The 13,775-nt window shown below is 53.2% G+C and overlaps 5 protein-coding genes across 5 annotated transcripts; 2 read left to right on the forward strand and 3 right to left on the reverse strand.

Annotated features, from left to right (window-relative positions):
* Positions 1–254: 254 nt before the first annotated feature.
* Positions 255–3,191, reverse strand: PtrM4_005330 (CAP10 domain containing protein; the record flags this gene model as incomplete). Its single annotated transcript, XM_066102762.1, has 4 exons — positions 255–259; positions 283–2,146; positions 2,256–2,855; positions 2,910–3,191. 4 exons carry the CDS (start codon positions 3,189–3,191, stop codon positions 255–257), a joined length of 2,751 nt encoding a protein of 916 aa, XP_065964964.1.
* A 2,331-nt stretch (positions 3,192–5,522) lies between these two features.
* PtrM4_005340 (uncharacterized protein) lies at positions 5,523–5,678 on the reverse strand (the record flags this gene model as incomplete). The annotated part of the gene is made up of 1 exon (XM_066102763.1): positions 5,523–5,678. The coding sequence occupies one exon, from the start codon at positions 5,676–5,678 to the stop codon at positions 5,523–5,525; it is 156 nt and encodes a 51-aa protein (XP_065964965.1).
* Positions 5,679–6,324: 646 nt separating this feature from the next.
* PtrM4_005350 (uncharacterized protein) lies at positions 6,325–7,117 on the reverse strand (the record flags this gene model as incomplete). Its single annotated transcript, XM_001930547.2, has 2 exons — positions 6,325–7,032; positions 7,103–7,117. 2 exons carry the CDS (start codon positions 7,115–7,117, stop codon positions 6,325–6,327), a joined length of 723 nt encoding a protein of 240 aa, XP_001930582.2.
* A 2,631-nt stretch (positions 7,118–9,748) lies between these two features.
* On the forward strand, positions 9,749–10,563 carry PtrM4_005360 (uncharacterized protein; the record flags this gene model as incomplete). The annotated part of the gene is made up of 2 exons (XM_001930549.1): positions 9,749–9,890; positions 9,974–10,563. 2 exons carry the CDS (start codon positions 9,749–9,751, stop codon positions 10,561–10,563), a joined length of 732 nt encoding a protein of 243 aa, XP_001930584.1.
* A 1,931-nt stretch (positions 10,564–12,494) lies between these two features.
* Positions 12,495–13,642, forward strand: PtrM4_005370 (KptA, RNA:NAD 2'-phosphotransferase; the record flags this gene model as incomplete). The annotated part of the gene is made up of 2 exons (XM_001930550.1): positions 12,495–12,650; positions 12,815–13,642. The coding sequence occupies 2 exons, from the start codon at positions 12,495–12,497 to the stop codon at positions 13,640–13,642; spliced, it is 984 nt and encodes a 327-aa protein (XP_001930585.1).
* Between the last annotated feature and the right edge of the window lie 133 nt (positions 13,643–13,775).

Consider the following 13,775-nt stretch of genomic DNA (forward strand, 5'->3'; position numbering starts at 1 on the left):
GGCACAGAAAATTCAAACAAAACATTTTAAATGCGATTCGATTCGATTCGATTCAACCCATACCAAGCTAATCCAAAGAAAACATACAACACACTCACGGCCCCGGATACCCAATCTCCTCCCTCTTATCATCAACCACTCTCCCATATTCCAACAACAACCTAAAAAACCACGCCTCGAAATCCACATTCCGCAGCACCCTATCATGCCATTCGGTACTTCTCTCCGCGATGAGTCTAGCCTTTCTTTCCCCCTCACTCTGTCCGTTACCTCCTTTCCCACCATCAGCATCGCTTCTGTCCTTCTTCCCATCCTCGTCGTCATCAAAGACGTGCGTGCCGCTGAACCAGCGCACAAGATCTAAATGCTCGTCGCCGCGGAGACTTAGCGGAATATAGTGGACCCAGGGTTTGAGCCATTCAGTATGCCATTCTCGGAAGAGGGCCATTTTGTAGGTTAAACTACGGCTTTTGAGAAAACTGTAGAAACGGCCGGAGAAGGCATTGCCGTCCATGTCGAGTAGGTGCTTGTAATACCACGCGTCCTGGCCATCGACACGCTCTGTAACTTTGAAGAATTCTTTTTGCGCATCACAATCTCCAGGGTCGCATTGGCCGACGTGGGAGAAATGGACGTCGATGAGGTTTCGGAGCGCTTTGCGATCGACGTCGGTGACTTTGTATTTTGTGGTAGCTGGCTTTGCATTTGGTGCTGCGGCTACTGGCTCAAGGATTTGAGCGGTATCGGGCGCGTTGATCCGTTGGACAACACGTTGGCGGTGCTGGCGTCGCCATCCGCCGTTGCGACTGAAGCCACCCGTTGTGGAGCCGCGCCAGTACAGACTGTTCGTCTTGTTCTCCCAGGTCGTGTCGTGCGCTTCATCATAGCCTACTTTACCAATCCAGTACCAAGGGCTAGGATACAAGATGTCCTGGAAGCTGGAGATCTTAGACTGCGAAAAGATGGGCGTGAGTTCGTGGATGATACTGAAGGCGTTCGGGCGCTCAAAAAACCCATACGTTGAGGAAAGCGAAGGTGAATTGCAGATATCAGAAAAGGCCGTCGTGTTGTAGATGAACCCAAGCTCGCTCGTGGCATATGCAGTAAGGTTGTCAGCAGCATAGTCTTCGAATGTCTGAGCTTGTGTATTGGCAGAGCATGACAGCCGTGAATGCGTCCATGTCTGTTGATGCGCGAAGCGATTAAACTTGGTCGTGCTCGATTCAATGAAACGTGTCCCGTCGTTCATATCGTCGGGACGATTCGAGAAGGCGTTGCGAGGCGCAGTGTTTTTCGCAGCGCGCGGAAGAGTCTCATCCCGGGCTTTGGCTACCATAGACGCCAGGAGATCGTTAGGCACAACGACCCGTGGCTCGTCGTGCATGTTGAAGCCCAGGTCCATGTCGGGTAGATACTGTACGAACGGCTTCATCATACCAATGGTAGCTTGTTGTTGCCACTCTTCCCCGCCCTGGAAGTTCTCTACTGCCCCATGGCGCACCGCGACCGCAAGAAGTGCACTATCTTCATGGCCTAGGGCACTTGCAATACGTGAACGAATAGTTGCCGGCTTGAGCGCCCAGAATGGCAACAGCATCTCGTTGATGGTATCGTACTCGTCGATCATGATGACATTATTTCGTCTAGCAAATTCGTACCATTTATCAAAATGTGGAGGCGGCGATATTCCGTTCCGGCGGCGATATTCTTGAACTGCTTCGCCCAAAGACTTTGATTGCCGCTTGAGAGTATTTTGGAAGTCTGCTTCAGCCGCAGCGATCAGTTGAGCGGCCGGATGTCCCTTGCTCAGATCAATGGGTACTGGGGCGAGCAATGACTGAGGAGGATTGACAGGGAATGAGGTAGCGGAACCATCAAGCCTGATTTGGCTTGTATTGAAGCGGCCAAATAGCAAAGATCCCATTGCTAAGACAGTGACGACTATGACGACCAATCTTAACCGCTTGGAGTGTCGCAAGTCTATAGTTATCGACGAATATGGCGATTCGAAAAAGTAGAGTAGCGCTGCGGAGTCGTATATAAGGGTGAAAAGGACAAACGAAAAGGTCAGGACCGAGTGCAGTTTTGCACCGATGTGCGAAAATACAGTCAACAGAGTTGTAGCTACAGCGCCAAACTTGAAGATCTATAAAGCAGTTAGACAAGACCAAACCAGCAACGGGCACTAGTGGAGTGAATGTCTCAAACACGAGGTTGTGAAGGCCAAAGTGACAGACGGTATGGAGAGTACGTACCATGATGAATGTAAGAAGATTTACAATAGCGTTCACTGGCAACATCCAAAGAAAACGCTGCAGAATGCGGAAATTATGCACGTCTCTCCACTCACGGTCATACTGTGAATATACAGGCTCCCAAGAAATGGAGCTGGCAGTCAATGATGGCTCCATGAGAAGGCAGGCAGCACCACAAACGGCCGCAGTAGCCATGGCGACATCTCTCAGCACAGCCAGTCGCTGTGTCCTCTGGGTGACGCTCACCGAGGCACGCCGCGCAATGGACCCATTGGCAGACACAAGTCCGCGTCTGCTACCCTCGCCCTCTTCCCCTGTCGCTCTTATCGTGGACTCGAGTATGACCAGCCCGGCGGCCGCAAATATGGCGCTGCTCAGCCCAATGACAAACGTGCTGGACAGAGTGTAAATGCCGAGCGCAGCACTCGCAGCGACGGTTAGTACTGCCAGCGTACCATATGAATCGGTATGGCTTCGTCGGTCCAAGAGTGTCTTGGACTCGACCGCAGGACTATCGGGCACGGCGTGGGTAGGTAATGCGAGATGCTTGGCGAGGAGTTCACTCTCGGAGAAGAGGACGGCGAAGAAGGGAAGAAAAGCCTGTAGTCACGTTACTATGCTGTCCCCTATACCCATCCGCCCTGTCTAAGCTACCTTTGTCGCCCCAATGCCGTGCTTGTCGCATGCCGCGCGGTCGCATATGGCGGACAGGGCCAGCAGTGCGCCAGCCAGCCAGCTCGTCTTTCTCTTTGGCCTGCTACTGTTTGAATATATGCCCACCCAGAAGACTGTCGGCACCCATACAATTAGCCATGATATCGTCGTGATGAGGAGCGAGTGTTGTGCAGGCGTGTGCACGTGTCCGACGGCTGCCAGGACGCTGAAGAGCAGTGGAGCGACGACATTATCGGCAAGTATGGAGACGGCCGGGTGCATTGGGGCAAGTGGTCAGCGCTCGTCGGAGGGCATTGAGTTGTCTGGCATGTGTCGAGATTGTCGTCGTCGTGACAGCCATGGCTTGGTGCGTGTCCGAGTAAGACCGGCGCGGAAGGGCCGCACAGATCCCTAGGGTCGAGTGACGCCATGTTGCTGGGCACCAGGTATGACGAGGTGGGCGCTTTCTTTTGTATCACAAACAGACTATAGTTTGTATATACAAAGTGAGATGTCTCCGTCTATGAGCGATTGACCGTGCGTATGACAAGTCGTGTTTGAGCGTATACCATGGACGCAAAGACTTGCATATTGGTACGCAACGGAACTTCCACAAGGCATTGCCTCTATCAACAGGCCAAGAAACCGTTAAGCAGTATGCAACGAATACCTCACATGGCAATTCTTCATTGATAATCGCAACCGCCAGCAAGACCGGCCTTGATTGCAGCGAATCTTGGAAACCCATGTACCCATGTACCGTACAACACGTGCTATCACAATATGAACATGATTACTCGGCACCCATGAAACACATAGCGCAAAGCTTTTGCAACTACTACATCATACGCATAAACACCATCCCGCCTCCCCTCGACGTCCGCGTGACTGCCCCTCCGATGACGGGCAACAACATTATCCACCGCCGTACCTTCCCAAACGAACAGCCTCCCACCACGTACCTCCCCCATAAAGCATCGTCACCAGCCCCCCCTCCAAACATCTCACCCGCCCATGTACCCGCCATACGAACCCCCAACCCGCTCCGCCTCAACCACCACCCAGCATGATCCCCTTCTCCCGTACATACGCGCCCACGACATGTACGTACAGTACACCTACATACGTACCATGAAGATCCCAATCTCCACCTCAAACACCAACCAAACCCGCAGCACACGAGCACCTTGCGCCTCATTCGCGTTCGCAAACCAGCCCGCCCGCTCCCACGTCTCCCAGCCCCACAAAACACCTTATGACATGCGTCAATTTTGCGCAGATCAACCGTCGATCTAAGCGCCTTTTAGCAGAATCTAGGTAAGGGAGAGAAGGTACGTATGTAGGCTCGAGTCTTAGATGAATGGGGGGTACGTCAGCTGCAGGTGCTCTGTTTTTTTTTTCAACGGGGGTCCACTCGAGCTTATGCCCCAGCAGTGGGGGGAGCGTATATAAAGAGGGCTGGCTAAGGTAGGCTGTGTATTGCCTGTGTTTGTTTTCTCCTCTTCTTGCTGTTGTTGGCTTGTTACGTCCGTATGGTGCGTGGATGAAAAGCTTCGTCGTGTCACATGAACTTCACGGCTTTCCGAACTCCACTATCATGGCGACTACCTGCTACGATACAACAACACCAACATCGACGCTTCCCATGTAAACTCCTCACCTCGATGTCGCATTGCTTCGCCTCTTGCGCTTCTGCACATGCAACACTGCCTGCCATCGCTTCCGCAGCGCCCTTTTCAGCTCGACCAGGCGCTAGACAGCATTAGTCCGATGCCAGGTGCCCGCATTCCCCGAATCACGATGCTTCACCGAAGAAGCTAGCAAGCCTAGCCGTTGCTGGCCACAGTAAGAGGGGAAGGGAAGCAGGAGGGAAGGTAAGGCAGCATTCATCCGCGCCGTTATCAACCTTTCGGCCGTTCTTTGGAATCGTGCAAAAGGACCGCTGCTCCCTCACCGCCCTCCCCCTCATGTCAAACCTCACGGCAAAGGACGCAGGTTTGTTTCCTCTTTGTGATTGAAATGTGTGTGTTTTGCGCATTCAATCTCTACTTTCTCGCAAACTTATCCTAACATTCTCCCCACTACTACTGTTCATGCATGTCCCCCCACCACCCCTCAGTCCTGCCGAATATACACGGAGGTGGCTCAACATACACGCACACGCACATGAATCTTGTCTCCCCCTCAGGCTGCGCTAGCCAGCGCATCCCAAGTAAACCCCGCTGTCGAAAAAGTGTTGTTGTTGTCAAAGTTATATGAGTTTCTGTTTGAAATAGGCTGAAATGTGAAGAGAGTTGTCGGCGAAAGAGATGAAAAATCAAGACCAAAAAAAAACTCTGGCTTGTATGAATAATCGAGGTATTGCCAGGCTCTCGACGCAAAAAAGATAACCAATTCGGAGTTGAACCTGCACTTCAACCTCAAGGGTGTCGACAGCACGGGAGCTAAAGACCCTCTCATCGGTGTCCAGGCTGCATCTTTTGCGGAGATGGACATGGCTGATTGGCTCATGTTTTGTTGTTGTGGTACAGAATGAGATTTGTGGCAAAGATCAAGGCAAGAGAGATGGGATCGAAATGGTCGTGAAGGGCATGTCGAGCGCGGAACGCGGAACTACTCCTCCATTCTTCCAAAGATTTCGTCGTCGTCCTCGTCGATGCGGCCGGTGCTGCGCGAGTTTGAATAGCGGTAGTCCTCTTCGTCGGCGAAGTGGTCGTCATCCATGTCGACATCTTTGCTCTCGCTGTGGTAGCGGTAGCTGTTGCGCATGCTTGACTGCTGCGCCGTGACCGTGGTGCTGCCAGACAAGGAGCGCGTGTGGAAGTCGAGGAACTTGGCCGGCAGCGGTGGCACGGGAGGCACGTCCGGCGGCAGTGCGACAGGACCCGTCTTGGGGGTGCCGTAAGAGCAGCTCAGCAGGCCGACGGCAGCAGCGAGGTCAGCATGGTCATTACCGTCGTCGTGATAGGAGCCGGCAACCGAGGTGCCTGAAGTGGTGGGACGGTCAGACACATTACTCCATTGACGGAAGTGGCCGCCGTTGTTGTTGTGGTGGTGGCTGTTGCCGTGGTCGGAGAAGACGGTGGACTGGTACGACTGGCTGTATGCGGAGCTGTTTGTGGAGTAGCGCTTGGCGGAGCGGGAGCCAAAGTGCGAGTGAGGGAAGGAGCCCACGGCATGGTCATGGTCATCGAGTTGCGGGGGCGGGGTAGTTTCAGTGGAGCTCAACTCCTCACGCAGGTCAGACGAGCCGGAAGCCGGGGGAGAGGAGCGGTCGCTGTGCTCGCCGTCGCTCTCCTTGTTCATGGCGACGAGGACCGAGGCGGCCTCGAGCAGCTGCACCTGCTGGTGCTTTGAGATGAGCAGCTTAGACGTGTACTGCCACTCTGGCGTGTGCTCCCAACTAGAACAAAAGTCAACGCAGAACGTGAGAGAAGCATTGCAATTTGTGTATGCGTGCAAGTGAGGAAAGGGCATTCGTCATGAGGCATGAAAGTATGTGGGAGGGCCATGGTTGTTGGCAAAGGGTGACTAACAGGTGCTTGGTCAGACAGCTGCTATGCTTGTAGCCTTTCCCACATTTTTCACATCTCAGATCGCTACCACTTCGCTTGCTGGCGTCGGCCTTTGACAGGCGAGAGCCCTCGCTGGCGCGACGATTCCGCGACTTGGAGCCGGCCTTGTCCTGCTCCAGCATCGTCGCCAGCGAGGGTCCGTCGGTGAGGGCCTCGCTCTTGGCCGCCGCCGCGCCGTAGCTACTGGGGCCAAACTGCGTATGCGCACCATTACCTGGCATGCTCGAGGCCATGGCCGCTGAGTTGAGTGCCATGCCCGGCCCCCGGAACTGCGAGGCCGGCTTCGACGAGCGGCGCGGTCCGTTGCTACTGCTGCTACTACTGCCAGCCTCCAGCGGAGCCCCCGATATGCCCTTGGCCGCAGCAGCCAGAGCGGCGACATTGCTGACGGGCGTCTGGCTCATGCTCTTCCTGCGGGTGACGCGATGCGCCGGGTTGAGGCTGGCGGCCGATATCGAGTGCGAGTGCGGCCGGTTCTTGGGTAGCGAGCCGGCCATGGTGCTGGACGAGTGCCGTTGCTGGCTGGCAGGTCGGACGTTGATGGGTTCCTTGCAGGTCGAATATGGTCAGCGCAATCCAAGAGCTGCAATTGCCGCGTCGGCAGTGTGTTGTAGGTACCTTGAGGACAGTCATGTTGGTTTAAAAAAAGTCTCGCCGACCTCGGGTGTTTGCTTTGTTCTCCCAGCTTCGTCAGCAGGGCGCCGCGGATTTGTTGCACAGCCTACGAGTCGTCGGGGCTACAGGGCAAATGCAGGGCAGCGCCGGGCGTGGGCGTGGGCGTGTAGAAATAATTATCAGCGGATGTGTGCGAAGAGGCGTCTGCTAGCTGGACAGGCGCTTTTGGCTTCGGCTTCGTTCAAAAATAAAGCGTGTGGACAGGTCCCGGAATGCTATTCGACAAGTGGGGGGACGCCCGAGCTTCTGATATTGAGTTACTGTGTCCAACGGAGAGTCTCGATTGCGCAGCCTGAGAAATGCGGCCAATATGCCCAGTTTCAGACGCGATAGCAGTCGTAGCTAAGGTAGGGGACGATGGAGATTGTTGCAACAATTACACATGCAGCAACTTTTTATTGTTTGGTCGCAAACATGGCACGCGGCATCTGGGGTCAGCCGGACGCTTCACAGCCCTCAGCCCGACCAACGTGACTGATAACTTGACCCCCCGGCCGCCTCCTCTCGAGGTACCCGGCAAGACAGTTTGTAGTGGCTGACGCGAGCGACTGCGACGAGGCCCCCTCTGCCACTTTCTATTAAAGCCGCGCTGGTCCGTGGAAGTGATGGGACGCGGCCATTCCCTCACCCTCTGATTGCGTGTTTCAGCGCTCCTACACGCGGCCTCTGCCCACCAGCCTCTGACTCTGCCTCCCTCTCTTCCACCTTCCATGGCCATGCAGGAATCCAGGAACCTTTTTTTGTTCCTGGCCCAACCCAGCTTATCGAGGCACCGTTCAGAGTGGACCGCCTCTTGTGCGTCCCCGCTTCTGTGATTCGAGCATGAATTCATGTCAGGACACCATGTACCGCAATGGGTAACGCCGATCGCTGCCATAGCCGCTTGGACCAGTCCGGTTCGGGCGGATCAAGGACACGGGGAACCGAGCGCGTCTGGAGACTTGTGGCTAACCAAGAGCCGATCGCTGCTGTGTCTGGCCCTGCGCTACACAAAGATCATCGGCCGCCAACATGTGTTTGCGCCATGCTCGTCTGCGACACGCATCGCTTTGGTTGCAACTTTGTCAGACACCGAAGTAGAGACTAGAGGCCATTTCCCAACGCCTTCGGATAGCGAGACAGACGCTTGGCGCAATCGCGATCGGTCGACGGCCGGGCGTCTGTGCTGCACATTATCGCGCAGGCGAGCCCCCCAGTCTCGCTATTCGCTCCTGTGGGGGCGCTGCCTGTAAGACGCACCACACATTGAGCGACACATGACGACCTGACAGCCGTCCAAAAAAGCCGCTCCTTTGCTGCACTGCAACTCATGGCTGGACCACTGCCGTCGTAATATGTAGCTGTCGGGATCGGCCACGATCAACAAGGTCGAGATCGCGGCCTGTCGCAGGGGTACATGGAGCGCCACAATCGCGGTTGCAGTTGCGGTTGGCTGCTTGCGAATGCGATGGCTCCGGTGAGGACAATGCCATAGCCAACACATGTCGGATACGATCCGGTTGTATTGGCATCCAATCAAAGAACCACTCACACAGTCTGGATCCCGAGCCGGCTTTGTTGTGGGGAAGCAGTACACTGTACGTAACTCCAGCGTCCAGTCGTGTCTTTATTCATATGCACGTCGTGCAAGAGGGGTTCAATTTCGCGCCTGCCGATTCGGGAGTGCCATGGCACTGGATTTCCTCCCACTGACAGATTGCACACCTGACTGAGGGGTAGAGACGCGCGAATGTATACATTTGCATCCCATCTTTCATCAACTAGTACCCTAACTGCCACCGTGTTTCCCACTCGGCCCGGAACCCTGCCCGACGGACAAAGAGGAGAAAGATCCACCGCGGCCGAAACCTCCGCCTTGTCCACCGTGGCTGAGCTTGTCACTAGCACGTGCAACTTGCCAGTCTGAAGCCAAACAAAGCAAGTTTCATATCACTCGTGTGACGTCAGTCGTGATTTTAATAAAAAAAAATCAATGTCACAACAGCACAAGTAACATAACTACAATCCATCATTCATCATGACGTGGGCAGCCTTGGTGTCACTGGGACATGACACAAGACTAAATGTCTTCAGATTGCTTGTCACCAACATCGCAATCTGCTTCCATGCCGACGAGAAAAAGAAACGGTCAAGACAATTTCTTGCTGCAGATACGTAACAGTTGCAAGCGTCGTACACTTGTTTCTACATGAGACTGTCGAACCATGGACCCGTGACATGTCGAGTAATGTGCTGCTGTCGATTGCCCAGAAGCCTAAGCTACGGCGAGTGTCAAACAAACAAGGCATCCGTTGCCTCACTTTGACTGGAAATTTGTTGAGATTTGAGCGAATGTGTTCGGCCTCAGTGACGGTGAGCAAGGTCCGAGGTGCGATGGCAGTGCAACTCCAACACTCCTTAGTCAGCCGCTCACGTGACGTACATTCGTCACTGCTCGCAGCCATGTCCAGACACAGCTGCCTGTGTCGCAATCTTGACCGCACCCGCACAGTGTACACAATTCTCAACCACTGTCTCGCAAACCGGAAAGAACCAAGCTAGCGCATATATCCCATAAGTCTCCGACAGCACTTTTCTACCGCTTCCACAATGGCGGACGCATCCGCGCAACCGAAGCCCAGCAGCAGCGTCAAGCTGGTGCTGCTAGGAGAGGCAGCTGTCGGAAAGTCTTCCCTGGTCATGCGCTTCGTGAACAATGACTTTCAAGAGAACAAGGAGCCTACTATTGGAGGTAAGTGCATAAGCCGGGCCCGGCGGCGACTCTGTTGCAGGAACCATTCAGCGGCTGGGACTATGCTAACTGAAGCTCGATAGCCGCCTTCCTTACGCAGAAATGCAATCTGCCCACCAGGACTATCAAGTTCGAGATCTGGGATACCGCAGGTCAAGAACGCTTCGCCTCACTCGCACCCATGTACTACCGTAACGCCCAAGCCGCCCTCGTAGTCTACGATATCACCAAGCCCTCCTCCCTCACAAAAGCCCAACATTGGGTTGCTGAATTACACCGCCAAGCTTCACCGGGCATTGTTATCGCGCTCGTGGGAAACAAGTTCGACTTGGCGGCTGCAGCTGGCGAGGAAAGCCCGGAAGACGCAGATGCTGCGCCAGCCGCTGAGGGCGACGAGGAGCCAACAGAAGACGGCGCCGACTCAAGGAGAGTACCCAGCAAGACCGCAAAGTCATATGCGGATGAGGAGAGTTTACTGTTCTTCGAGACGAGTGCAAAGACCGGGCACAATGTCGCAGACGTCTTTACAGCCATCGCGAACGCAATTCCGGAGACAAGTCTGAAAGGACCCCGCGGTGTGGGCGGTCAGACGAACCTCGGCAGGCAGGAGGATGCGCGAGTGAACCTGGGCAGCGCGCGGACAGAGGGTCCCAAAGAGGGCTGCGCATGCTGAGGGGTTGGGCGTCCACATTGTAATCATTTTCTAGACCAAATTTCAGTGCACCAAGAAACCAGTCTTTACCCAAGCCTATACCCGTCCTCCATCGTTAGTAATTAGCTCTATTCGATTTTTCTCTTGTCGACATCAGGCGCTGGACGGGATAGTATCACATATATTACGAGCAACACCATAGTTCATAAATTGCACATGATATCACTACAATTCAGAAGCCTTGGGTCGTTCTTTCTCGTCATGTTTCTCGCCGCAGCTTAGACACTGTTTTGACAACGTGTGCTCAGACCACACATATCTTGTCTCGGAGTCTTGACTCGACAGCTACTAGTTAGTTAGGCTTTGCCGAGCTTGTCAGCCTGCCCCACATGTGCGGTCCTGTACACTGACGTTTTCATTTACTGTACCTCTTCAGACTCCTCCCTACAGTTCTTACTCCTCGCGCTCCAGACACTTGGCCGCATATATCAAAACCCAAAGATGGAGAACAAAAGCTCATCTGAGAAACCTGCCCAACGTGTCATATCACCAACAGAGCTAGAGGAATTTCTATGACCTTCTTCAGGCACAATGAAAACTACCTCTGGACAAATGGCTCAACAAGAATCACTGTTCTTCAATTTACCCCTCGAGCTTAGGTGGCGGATTCTGGATTATACCTTTGCCAACCTGCGCGTATCTTTCAATCACATCAACATGCGGATTGGAGCAGTATACCCTCCTCCAAGAACTGACGAACACAACTATCTTCGCCGTAATATGTACAGGACCAGGTACTATGAGAAACTACCAACAGGATCACCTACGTGGATGTTGCTCAACAAATAAATGTAGTCCAAATGTCTCCAACACTTCCGCCCATATACCGAATTCTACTGTATGAACGGTCCCAAAACGCCATTACAACTACACGGAACGCCACTCGGATCGCATGGTCTTCGCTTAGACCATGCCCATGTCATCAGCTCTGACGACTCAATAGTTCATACGTTGCATGTAACGCAAAAGCTGGACGCAAGAAACAAACGGTACTTCGAATATAATTTGGAGCCCAAGAGTGAAGCATTTTCCTGACAAGCGACTAGCTTTCTTGCGCGATCTTCCGCTTTTTAAGGACCTGTCGCTGATCCTCCGCCTCAAGTTTTGGATTCCGGGGGATTTCAATCCTTGGGTTGACCCAGTACATTCTGGTATTGCCTTTCTTGAAGAGCTACCTAAAGGCTTGCACGAGGCCCACACTGTATTGCAGATGAATAGATACCAGTATCTGATGCTTGATAAGATCAAGCTAGAGTTGTGGCGTATTGCGCGAGAACTCAATACCAGCCCTGGAGAAGAGATGAAGGAGGATTGGCTCTGCTACGACATTGAACATAAGCAGCCACAACCAGTGGACGACTGTGGGCATCCATACTATCACTGGCGTATGATGGTTACCCCTGCAGCTCATAGGCGAAACTGTGTACTACATGTAAAAGAGGGAAAAGGGGTATGAGTAGGTGTGGATTTGGATATCAGGGCCGTGTCGATTGGTCCACTCTTTTGCGCTTTCACAAGTAACGATTCATATAGTCACCTTAGATACTTGAACATATATAAATCTTTATAATCAAAGACATACTAGACAATAACTGTCTCTGCTATTTTCATGTCGAACTTTCGTGACGTTGGCTGTTTTGTCACTTTGACATTATCATAGCCCCTCAGCGCGTCCAATCACTGCGGGGTCGCTGCACATTTCTCGCACTAACCTTTTGCGCACACCTCATCACCAAGACGAGACCACCTTCCAAGGCCACCATACGTGACTCAATATTCATCCAAAGCAAAGCATTCGCCCAACTGAATCTCATTCACACCATATTGACTCTGGGAAGATCTTGCAGTACCTCGCCAAAATTTCACGACTATTTACAAGAGCAGTCAACACCATGGCAAGAGGCGGCCGGGGTGGAGGTAGTCGCAACCCAGGGAATCAGCCAAGAGAAGTGCAAGTATCGAGAAAGATCAGTTGGCTGCTGAGGCATGGTGCCAGTCAAGAAGGATTGAACTTGGGCAAGGGTGGCTATGTCAATGTGCAGGACGCGGTAAGTCTGATTGAAGTCATTATCTGCAAAGTCTATCTGGTCACATCCAAAAGAAAGAAAGTACCATCAAAGAGCAAGGGATACTCGCGGAAATTCAAAGTTGCAATGAACTTCTATAGTAAAGAATACATTGGAGTCAACTACATACTGACACCCTCTCACAGCTCAACACCCACGCCCTGAAGAGCCTGAGAATCACATTCGTAGAACTCCGCGACATAGTCGCAAACAACGACAAACAGCGCTTCTCCATGATCCCCGCATCATCACTCGACCAAGTCCCAGCCGACGACAACACCACTGATCAGCCAGCCCCGGAACAACCGTTCCCAAGCATCTCCGACTCCGACAACCCAGCAGACTACCTGATCCGCGCAAACCAAGGCCACTCCATCAAAGTCGACTCCGAAGGTCTCCTCGTCCCAATCACCAAAGAGACCGGCAACATCCCCGACACAGTTGTCCACGGCACCGATGAGCGTGCGTGGAACCTTATCCTCAAGGGCGGCGGCCTGCGTCGTATGGGGCGGAATCATATCCACTTTGCGTCGGGCTTGCCCGCTGGCTTCAAGGCCCTCGATTCGAGCTCTGCGTCTACAGAGGAGAAGGAAGCTGCGCCTGTCATCTCTGGTATGCGCAAGAATTCGTCTGTGCTCATCTATGTTGATATCGAGACTGCCATGGCTGCTGGTATCAAATTTTTCGTGTCGGAGAATGGCGTTATTTTGACGGAGGGGGATGAGAACGGACTGTTGTCATATACCTTCTTCAAGCTGGTGGAGAGTAGGAAGAAGGATGGGGGTGTGTTGATGAGTGATGGCAAGTTGCCCGAGGGGGTGGTTGTGAATGTCGAGGAGTGGGAGGCTGAGATCGGTGATGGCAAGAGAGGCAATAGGGGAGGACGGGGAGGAAGAGGTGGTAGAGGCGGTCGTGGTAGGGGAGGCAAGGCAAGAGCAGGTGAAGATGCGAAGGATACGACTGCCGAAGCTTAGGTACAACACCACGATCACCATGCAAAAGAGGTAAAGGGGTTAAAGTTCCCACACGACCTTGTCGCGGACTGATCAGAAATTTTTGCTACTGAAGAAAGGAAAATTATGTATGTATAATACAAAGAGGTATATC

This window comes from Pyrenophora tritici-repentis, chromosome 1 (assembly GCF_003171515.1).
Source record: "Pyrenophora tritici-repentis strain M4 chromosome 1, whole genome shotgun sequence".
Classification (NCBI taxonomy): domain Eukaryota; kingdom Fungi; phylum Ascomycota; class Dothideomycetes; order Pleosporales; family Pleosporaceae; genus Pyrenophora; species Pyrenophora tritici-repentis.